This window comes from Echinops telfairi, unplaced genomic scaffold, assembly GCF_000313985.2.
Source record: "Echinops telfairi isolate 266 unplaced genomic scaffold, ASM31398v2 ScPeMD7_7458;HRSCAF=8496, whole genome shotgun sequence".
Classification (NCBI taxonomy): Eukaryota; Metazoa; Chordata; class Mammalia; order Afrosoricida; family Tenrecidae; genus Echinops; species Echinops telfairi.
Window position 1 is genome coordinate 10892002 of NW_022111358.1, and position 10675 is coordinate 10902676.

Sequence of the window (10675 nt, forward strand, 5' to 3'; positions counted from 1 at the left end):
CTTCCTAGATACATGAGTGCATTGTTCTGTCATACTCGGGACTCGGATAGTACAGACTCTAACCCTGAAGCATTAGGAAATGAGTCCAATAATGTGCCAATCCAGTAAATGAAACTGTTACTTTCGGCGTTATTTATTGAGCTCCTACTATGTTTAGATTATTCTGAAGAATTACTACAAATCAGAATCACTTGTTTGCTAACTGATGCATTCCTAGGGGTCACCTCAGGTGTGTGGAGTTAGAATCCTCGTGGGAGGTGGAGAGGCAGGGCTGATGAGACCTGTTATTTATGGCAAGCTGGCCAGGATATTGCAACAGCTTAGTAGCTTAGTACTGGTTTACATCGAGAGCCATTTATTCAGGTCATTGTCCTAGATGCTGAGAGAATGGAGGTCTAAGGGCTAGATAGGCAGGGTAAGGATTCCACAATTTAGGGTTAAGATAGTATTGTACTTCGTTTCATTAAAAAACTACATATCCTTTTCTTGTGGTTAAGGCACAAGACCAGATGCTGGTACATTACTGATAAAGTAAACAGATAATAAAATCGTTTGATACATGCTCCAATAAGGAGAAGTATAAGGTGCTCTGAGAGCACTTTTTCTAGTCACTTGGGATCACTGAGTCTTGAGGGAAGAATAGATAAGAATTCGCCAAGTAAAGGGGGCTGGGATAAGGAAATGGTGCTTGCAGCAGGAAAGGAATGACATGAATAGATCGAGAGTTGGGAGAGAGTAGGAAGCAGGCTCTGCACTTTAGGAAGACTGAGTAAAGGTACTGGAAAGAATAATTCAGAGGTTTACATGTAAGAGAGAAAAATGGAGAAGTGAGCAGGCATATGTGATTGCATCTCATTTTTACCCTCCCTCCAAATTCAGTAAACCAGTCGCCATTGAGTTAAGTTAATCCTGACTCATGGCAACCCCGTGTGCTTCAGAATAGAACTGCGCTCTTGCTGTAACGGCCTGTGGTGGTCTCCTAAAACGTTCTGTTACTCAACCCGGAAAACTTCCTCAAATTCACGCAAGTCAAGAGAGTCAAATCTTTAGGACCATTTTAAGAACACTTGTGAAACAGCCCAGGCCATTAAGGGTATGCATATCCAGAAAGCCACTAAGTACTTGAAGGATGTCACTTTGAAGAAGAAGTGTGCCCTTCCGACATTAATGGTGATATGAGAGGTGTACTGTACCCAGACCAAACAATGGGGTTGGGCCCAGGATCGATGGACCCAAAAGTGGAATTTTTGCTGCACATGCTTAAAAATGCAGAAACTAATGTTGAATTTAAGAATTTAGATTCCTCCTGACACAACCGCTGAAGCCAAAGCGGGTGAATTAGCAAATGTGGTGAAGAAAGCTGATGGTGCCCGGCTATCAAAAGATGTAGCGTCTGGGGTCTTAAAAGCTTGAAGGTAAACAAGCGGCCATCTAGCTCAGAAGCAACAAAGCCCACATGGAACAACATATCAGCCTGTGTGATCACGAGGTGTAGAACGGATCACTGAAGACAAATGGGTGCATAAGCAAATGTGGCGAAGAAAGCTGATGGTGCCCGGCTATCAAAAAGTATAGCGTCTGGGGTCTTAAAGGCTTGAAGGTAATCAAGTGGCCATCAAGCTTAGAAGCAACAAAGCCCACATGGAAGATGCACACCAGCCTATGCAACCACGAGGCATCGAAGGGATCAGTTATAAGGCATCAGAACAAAAAATCTTACCATAGTGAATAGTGGGAGTGCGGAGTGGAGATCCAAAGCCCATTAGTAGGCCACTGGGATCCCCTTGCAGAGGGGTCTTGGGGAGGAGATGAGCCAGTCAGGGTGCGATGTAACAACGATGAAAAATACAACTTTCCTCTAGTTCCTAAATGTTTCCTCCCCGCACCCACTACCATGACTCGAATTCGACCTTGCAAGTCTGGCTAGACCAGAGGATGTAAATTGGTACAGATAGGAACTGAAAATACAGGGAATCCAGGGCGCATGAGCCCTATAGGACCAGTGGTGTGAGTGGCGAAACAGGGAGGGTAGAGGGAGAGTGGGTAGGAAAGAGGGAACCGATTACAAGGAACTATATGTGACCTCCCTGGGGGATGGACAACAGAAAAGTGGGTGAAGGGAGATGTCGGACAGGGCAAGATATGACAAAATACCCATTTATAAACTATCAAGGGCTCATGAGGGAGGGGGGAGTGGGGAGGGAGGGGAAAAATGACAATGTCGGGGGTTTAAGTGGAGAGAAAATGTTTTGAGAACGATGTACAAATGCGCTTTACACAATTGATGTGTGTATGGATTGCGATAACAGTTGTATGAGCCCCTGATAAAATGTTTAAAAAAAAAAATTGAGATTCCCAGATCAATGAGCAAATCCCAGGAGAACAAAGCCCTGGACTTAGAGAACTTGCAGTCCGATCAACCCTTTCGTGAGCTCACCCTGCCACATTGAGGTGATCCTGATGGGAAAGGGACAACTTGTTCCTAAACCAGAGGAGCTTGCACAGAAGAAAAAGTTATCTCAGAAGAAACTGAAGAAGCAAAAACATGGCTCAGGAGTAAATTAAGTTTAATATTAATGAAAGTTAAAGAAAAAAACTCCCTAGGATTCAGTAACTCGTATTTCAGAAGCAGATTGTTGTTGCCTCTGTGAATTTGAACCACCAGCCTTTTGAGTCACTATAAGACTGTTAGCAGGGGAGAGGCCCTATCTGATTTGAGTGGCATGACGAAGATGCATGGTTCCTTTGTGGATAGTAAAATTGAGAGGCTGGACTGAATGGTAAGTCAGGTGAGATGACATTAGCCTGAGCTTAGATCCTCCCCCTCCCCCGGTAATCTCATTCAGACTATGGCTTTAAATACCATTTAGTCTCAGTGATGAGTACTACATCTTTATGCTTAGTCCCTGATCCTTATGTTTGGATTCTATCCAGCTGCCAATACCACTAAGTTGATTTTGGCTCGGAGTGACCCTGAATAGGGTTTCTGAAGCATGTCAATCTTTAGGGGGACAGATCGGCTCATCTTTCTGTTAGAAAGCTGTGGTGGCCCTGATGGGTAAGCCCTAGACTGCTAACTGTATAAGATTGATGGTTCAAACCCACCACTCACCCCAAGAGAGATGAGACTGCTCCTATAAAGATCCACCACCCCAATAGTTTAAATATATTTTTTAAAGTTGTACATCCTGTACAGATTGTTAGCCTCAGAAATCTTAGATACTTAGGTCACTGTGAGGATCAATTTGATGGCAATGGCTTTGGTTTGGGTTAGTAAGGAACCCTGGCAGCACTGTGGGTTAGGCATTGGGCCCGTAAGGTTGGCAGTTCAAAGTCACCAGCTGCTCCAAAGGAAAAAGATGAGGCCATCTGCTTCCATAAAGATTGAGCCTTGAGACTGCCACTCAGTCAAAATTGACTCAAATGACAGTGCATTTAAGGAGTCCTAGGGGTATGGTAGGAGGCCTGGTGGTATAGTGGGTTACTCATGGGGCTGGTAATTATAGTTAGCAGTTCAAAACCACCACTGGCTCCTCTAGAGAAAGATGAAGTTTTCTACTATAGAGATTTACAGCCTAGGAAACTCACAGGGCAATTCTACCCTTTCCTATAGTGTTGCTTTGAGTTGAAGTCAATGACTGTCTTAAGTTTTAACAATGTGAATTAGGTGTGTGTTGTTATTGGGAAGGTTGGTGGTTTGAATGCACCAGCTGCTCCAAGGAAGAAAGGTGAGGCAGGCAGTCTGCTTCTTTAAACACTACCAAGTGGTTGTACTCTCCTGTAGGGCTGCTGTGAGTCAGAATCAACTCGATGGTGTTTTGGGGGGTGAGTAGAACTTTTGATCCATCCTCTGCCACTTCACTTATTTTTCCCACCTCAATGTCTCCACCCTCCTAGATTTTAGTTAATTTTTCAATTTTCATTTATTGTGTAAGTTATGTGCCTTCCAGTGGGTTCTGACTCCTGGCAGCTGAACCATAGAATAAGCCACTGCCTGGGCCTTGTACCATCCCTACAATTACCATGTTCGAGCCCAAGTGTTAACAGAGCCCTGGGGTGCTGCTCAAAGGCCACCCCACCATAGGCTTCATTTCCCGATCTGCTTTCCCCCAGAACTACAGCCATCAGGAACAGAGGAAATACACCCAAGCTGCATGGTTCCACCCTGTTGGTTGGATTTACAAAGTCTATGGCTCAAAACCTCACCGCCTTGGAGTTGGTTCTGACTCCGCAACCCTGTAGGGCAGTAGAACTGCCCTTGTGGGTTTCTGAGACTGTCACTCTTTCAAGAGTAGAAAACCTCACGTGGAGCTGCTGTTAGATTAGCAGTCCAATGCATAACCCGCTATGCCAGCAGGGCTCCTTTTAAGGCTGTGGCTAGCAGAGCCAGATGAAGCACCAAGCGGCACTGCGCTGAGGAGTAAGTAGGATCCTTCAAAGAGAATGACGGGCAAGGAGAAAGGTGTGAGAAGAGGCTGGTCCTGCTTATAGCTTCATTAGTTCCTGACTACAGATACTGATTTGGCTGACAGGGTAGGGGTGGGGTTCAAGAACCAAGCTTCACAGGATTTTCTCCTAATTTTCCATCAGCAGCTCCGGATTCTCACCTCTACCTTGTCATACAATTCTGGGTCTAGACAACTTGAGTTAGGGTGGCTGGCTCTGGCCTTCCCTGTTTTCCTTGGTGAAAGGCCACGTGGTTGGGTGGAAAGATCACCCAGCTGGGAGCAAGGAGACTGGTGTTCAGCGATGTCCCTGCAGTGTGACAAGATGCAGGACACAGTTGAGGCAGTGATTCAGAGAAGTGGAGGTGGGGTGGGGCAGCACATTTATTCATGGAAAAAGGGTATGGATTGCTTTATCAGTGAAAGTTCGGCATGCAGATGTGATCTGTTTGGAGGTTTTAACAAGCTTCCGGGGTTGTCTCCTGAGCTGTGGCTCACAGGGCCCGTTAGCCTGTAGTAGATCTTTTACTGCTTTAGAGAAACGGGATGGGACAGCATCGGGGCTGATGGTGAAGTGTGGGTCAGACCTGCCGTGGGCCGTCAGCTCTGTCTGTTGGTCCATCTTGGTGCTGGACTGGGCAATAAAAAAAGGTCTCAGCTGCACAAGTTGGAAGTCTTGGATATTTAACTCCTCAGGGCTCTCGGGCTCTGTCCGGAACCTCCGTAGGCTCTGGTTTCACAGTGGTCGGAGGCTCCTCATGTACAAAGAGAACCTTGTTCTTCAGCCTTTTTCGGATCCAGGGGTTACTTGAGGCCAAAAGGATTAATGTCTTCTTTAGCTGCAGTGAATCAAAGGTGATGTATTGCAGGGTTAAGATGGAAGAGGAGGGGTCACCAGAAGAAAAGGAGTTCCCAGGGATGAGGCCAAGGGCCAGCTTCTGGGAGTTCATTCCCCACCTCCCTCATGGCGAGGAGCTAGTGGTGGGAGAGGAGGAAGAGGCCTGGCTTACATGATCTCTCAACTCCTGGCTCTTTTCTGCATCGAGCATGTCCAGGAGTAAGTGGTACACCCGTGGGCTGCGGACCCCCAGCACACCCTGGCAGGGGCAGGTGGAGAGACAGATTTCTGAAGGATGAGCTTAGAAGTGGTGGGGAGTCGGTGGGGTTCCACCCACTTCCTAGCCTCCTGAATGGAAGCTCAGGTTCATGTGTGTGCACTGGCCAGGGGCTCCCAATGAAAAGCATCGGCTTTTCCTGCTAACTTTTCGAAGCCGCCTTGCCATGTGCACGCACACCGGAAGAGTGCCTTAGCAGCCAGGAAGATGCCCTGCCCGTGCCTGGTCATTCCTGTCCCATGGCAGAGACCCTGCAGCCTGGAGACTCAGGAGAGCACCCACTGCCTCTCCCCATTCCCACAAGCGATCGCCTTCCTTGCCAGGCCTCTGCAGGGGCTCCTGTGCCCATGACTCACCAGGAAGAGTCAAGATCATTTCTGTAATGTCAACGGCAAGACACGCCACCCTCCCGCAACCCCCATCCCCTGCCTTTCATCCTATCCCCCACCCCCACCCTGACGGAAAGGTGACCAGGAACCCCGGGCAGGGTTGGCAACTAAGCTGAAAGCCCAGGTGCACACCCTCCCTCCACATCGCAGCCCTTGCTTTCCCCCAGAACTCTGCTCAGCTCTCCGCCCCCTGCCATCAGCCAGTCAGAGGAAGCACGCTGGGGCTCTTACCAAGGAGATGACCGCTTCCTGGCGTGCAGCGACACTTTGGCTCTTCAGTTGCCTGCGCGGAAGAGAGTGACTGCCGTCCAATTAAAGGCTGCATGGTGAGGCTGATTGCTACTTCTCACAAGCACAGTGGCAGTGAGGGGTGCTAATGTCACTCATTTCCCCCTTGTTTCTTGGGTCTGGAAAGGGACCCGGCGGAGGAGGCACTGAATGATAATCAGGACTCCCATCTGTCCGTTTACAAATCCTTTTCATGACCTGAATTTATAGCAACTGAGTGGAGGGTCTCATGAGCAACCTTTTTGGCAGACGAAGAAAAGCCCAGGGTTAAAAGGTCACTTGCCCAGGGACATAGGCAGCAGGCTCTCAGCACTCCCCAGCGCTCCTCCTTTCCCACAGCTGGGGGTTAGGCCCTGGCAGTTCCCAAACCCAGCCACTCACTCCTCCACCAAGTTCATCATCATAGGCTTCATCTTGAGCTGCTCTGCTGTCTCGGCCACAGTCTGCCTCATTGCCTGCAGGGGGAGCAAGCGCCATGGCAGAGTGAGAGAGTGCGTGGAAGTGTGTGTCCCAAACCTGTTTTGAAGACTTGGTGGCCATGTGGTCCCTTGCCTTGACTGGACTGGTGCTGATGGTGTGGGTGGGGAAACAGATCAGTACATAGCGTTAGTATTACAGCTGTGTTAGTATTACAGCTAAAGTAAGGGCAGGGGGAGCGATGGAGGGTCTTGTAACTCAGCTTTGGGAACCAGGGAGGCTTCCTGGAAAAGGTGATCCTACAGCTGCATCTTGAAGAGTGAGTGGCAGTTAACCAGGTGGAGAGCTTTAGGGGTGGGGGTGGGAGAAAGCATGAGCAAAAGTCTGGAGCTGAGAGGGCGCATAAAAGAAAACCTAACCTCCTCAACCAAACCCACTGCCAATGAGGTGATTCCGAGCCGACCGGTGGCGACCCTACCTAATGTTTCTGAGGCAATGGGTTTTTGCCCCCTAAAAACTTTTCCTTGTGAATTTGATGAGGGTTTACATTTCAGATCATTTTTATATTCAATTGAAACAACTTCTCAAACCTCCCAATGAGGCTGCAAATCTTCAGATTTCGCCTGCTCTGAACAGCAGTTTTTGAACTGCTGACCCTGCAGTGAGCTGTCCAACACTTCCTGACACCACCACCAGGGGGCGGAGAGGGACAAAATTGTGCAGCCAAACTCAAATCATTGCCATTGAATCAATTCTGACTCAGAACAATCTCCTACAGAGCAGAGTGGACCTGTCCCCACGGGGTTCCGAGACTAAATCATGGGAGCAGAAAGTGTCATGTTTATCCTGCAGAGTGGTAAATGGCCGACCTTGTGGTTCAAATGGCTGACCCTGTGGTTAGCAGGTCAATCCGTAAATTCAAGAAGAGGTGCCTGTCAGGACATAGCTGCCCTAAGCGTAAGGTGGTGAGCAGGTGTTAGGGAACCACTGAAAAGTTTCATGCAGAGCTGAGGCACATTCTGATTGAAGTTTCAGAAGAATGTCTCTGGCAGGGCTGTGACTGGTTCTGTAACAAGTTCTAGTAAAGGTCAAGGCTAAGGAACCAAGAGGAACCCCATTCTGATTGTGTCAATTTGAGAAGGCTTCCCAGAGGAGGTGGCATTTGGACAGGTCTCCAAGGAGCAATAGTATTTTAACGGGAGGAGAGAGGGTTACTAACAAGTAAGGGTGAAATCCTATGGGAGGTTTTTACCTTGCAGAGGAGGGAGGAGTGACTCCCATTTAATGTGGGCAGAAGCACCTGCATTAAGGCATGGGCTGCATCAGGAGAACAGGGACAGGCTTAGGGTGAATTGGTCCTGTGGGGTGGAGAGCCCAGCTGGGGAGGGAGAGGAGGCAGGTCTGGGACACTCACCAGGAAGGGTTCATTATATATCTTCTTCCTGAGCAGGTCGAATGTGAGTCTTTGCAGCCCCTGTGCCTGGATCTTTTCCAGCCCAATCATCCTGAGCATCTTGGTGGCTTCCATGCGGTGCTGAGGGCAGGGGTGGGACAGGGGTAGGCCCTTTCTTACTCCTCAACCCTGTCCGAGTGCTGGAAAAAGGAGGGCACGGGGCAGCCCCGCAGCTTACCTCCAGGACGCTGGAAGAACACAGCTGCTCCAGGATGGCCCTGATGACTTCGGCTGAGTGCACACGCAGCTTCCTGACCAACATCGTCAGGGCCTGTGGGGGCAGGCACGAGGGCAGACAGGGCCAAGAGAAGTGACTTGAGGGCTAAGCTTAGAGCAGGTGGGGGTCTTTCTCTTGCCTCTTGCCCTTTTGAGGGCGAGCACAGGCTCGGTGTGCACAGATGGGCACATACACAAAGGAGCATCCATATGTTTCAGATAAACACAGACACTCGTCCACACGACTTCATACTCCTGCTTGCTTATATGGACAAACAACGCGCTCCCCTTTGAAGCTCCCTTTCTGTGGGTGTGCATGGCAGCATCCGGACTTACTCAGGGCAGCACTGACCTCTGTTTACCCACCTTCATCCGCTGGGTCTTAGGTCCTTGGCCCAGGCACCGGAGCAGGAACTCCTGGACTTCCGTGTTGCAGGGCCTCAGGAAACCCAAGGACAGGGCTGCTTCCAGAGCTGCATCGGTGGGCAACCTTCTCATCAGCATCTGCAGCAGACACACCAGCTTCCCTTCATCCCCCACAGGAGTCCTCTGAAGGAAAGGCGGGAGGAGAAACGGGCGGGATGAGGGCTCTGGCCTCAGCCAGGCTTTGTACTCGACAAAAGGGCCATTCGCTTGCCTCTGAGCCTTTTCCTTCCTCCCGAAACGGAATCTTGTATCATTGTGTGATTCTATCCACCCCCCACCCCCACCCCTATTTTTGCTGACACCTACTGGCTCCTAAGCCACAACTCCTCGTTTCTCTGATTTCATCTCCTGTTATTCTTTAGGGACCCTGTTTTAATTCCAGGTATTTAAAATACACACACACACACACACACACACACGCACGAGAAATTGATTCAACACTTTTCAAATGACTGATTTCAGCCATTAATTTTCTTTTAACATTTTATTAGGGGCTCATACAACTGTTATCGCAATCCATACACATATCAATTGTGTAAAGCACATTTGTACATCATTCTCAAAACATTTTCTCTCCACTTAAACCCCCGACATTAGGTCCTCATTTTCCCCCTCCCTCCCCACTCCCCCCTCCCTCATGAGCCCTTGATAGTTTATAAATTGGTATTTTGTCATATCTTGCCCTGTCTGATGTCTCCCTTCACCCACTTTTCCATTGTCTGTCCGCCATTAATTTTCACAGAAAGAACTTCTAACTGCCACTTCTCCATAATCTCCATTTCACGGACCTTAGTTTTTGACCTTCACGGCCTATCTTTCCAGGTCACCTCCTGCAGAATCTAGAGGTCAACAATTGTTTGACAGCCCGAGGGCCCTGCCACCTTCCCACCGCTCCTCACCTTCGTTTCCTCTTCCTCTAGCTTCAGTTCCCAGGCCCTGCTAGGACCCCCCTTGCCTCACTCTCAGTTCCTTTACCCCTTCTTGCTTCATCGTTGTCCCCTTGACCAAACCACAATCTGGGTTACATCCAACTCTGTGACCAGACTCCGGGGTGTGGGGGGGTGGGGGTGGGGACACACACACATATACAGGCATGGCAATTGCTTTTGCTTTACATACTTGAGCACAAAGTTTCTGCAGACCCTCCCTGCTGCCGCCTGGCATTCATCCTGTGTGCCCCCGCCCCGAGCCAATCTCTGTCCCACTCCCTGTCCCACTCTTTCCTCTTGTCTCCCTTGGAGAGGCTCCCAAGGACAGTTGATGACCTTGTTTCTTCACCAAGAAAATAAAAGCAGCTAGGAAAGAAATCCCACAGACATCACCACCATCTCTATCAATATGAACAACTGCGTTCACATGAGCTTCTTTAGTGGTTGTCGTGGGCGCTCTGGCCACCTATCTAAGGCGAGTGTGCCCACGTGCACATCAGATCTCCCCCCTCTCAGTGACTCAGGACATTGCGACAGCAATGCTTCCCACTCTCTTTGCAATCATTGGTCTCTAACATCATAACATTAATTTTTTCACTTGTAGAGTCACTGCGGCTGCCAGTTGCTACCCATTCCAAGAAACCCCCCTTGAAAAGCTATCCATCCTTGAGGTCTCCAAATCTTGCCTCCTAGGTTGTTAAAGCCACTCCAAACATGCCTGCATCCCCAATACCCAGCGAACGTGACTCTTGCTAAGGCGATAAAAGATTTCCATGTTGTCGAACCCGCTTAGCACGGGTTAGCCCTTGTATTACAGTATTTGACACCGGTCATTCCTCTCTGGATATTTTCTTCACTGGATTTTCAGAATACCACATTCTTGGTTGCTTTCCTTCCTCCTGGGCCACTACACAGTATTTGCTGCCTTTAAAAAAATTTTTTAAACAATTTCATTGGCTGCGGGGAGGAGATGAGCCAGTCAGGGTGCAGTATAGCA

The 10675-nt window shown here is 48.9% G+C and overlaps 1 protein-coding gene across 1 annotated transcript in view; it reads right to left on the minus strand.

Moving 5' to 3' along the window:
• Positions 1-4815: 4815 nt before the first annotated feature.
• HEATR9 (HEAT repeat containing 9) overlaps positions 4816-10675 on the minus strand; it is a 17666-nt gene continuing 11806 nt past the window's right edge. The window contains 8 exon segments of the mRNA XM_004707356.3: positions 4816-5166; positions 5168-5284; positions 5456-5542; positions 6181-6232; positions 6619-6692; positions 8069-8188; positions 8286-8378; positions 8690-8872. Of these exon segments, the coding sequence (XP_004707413.3) occupies positions 4834-5166; positions 5168-5284; positions 5456-5542; positions 6181-6232; positions 6619-6692; positions 8069-8188; positions 8286-8378; positions 8690-8872 (1059 nt within the window). The 3' untranslated portion in view covers positions 4816-4833.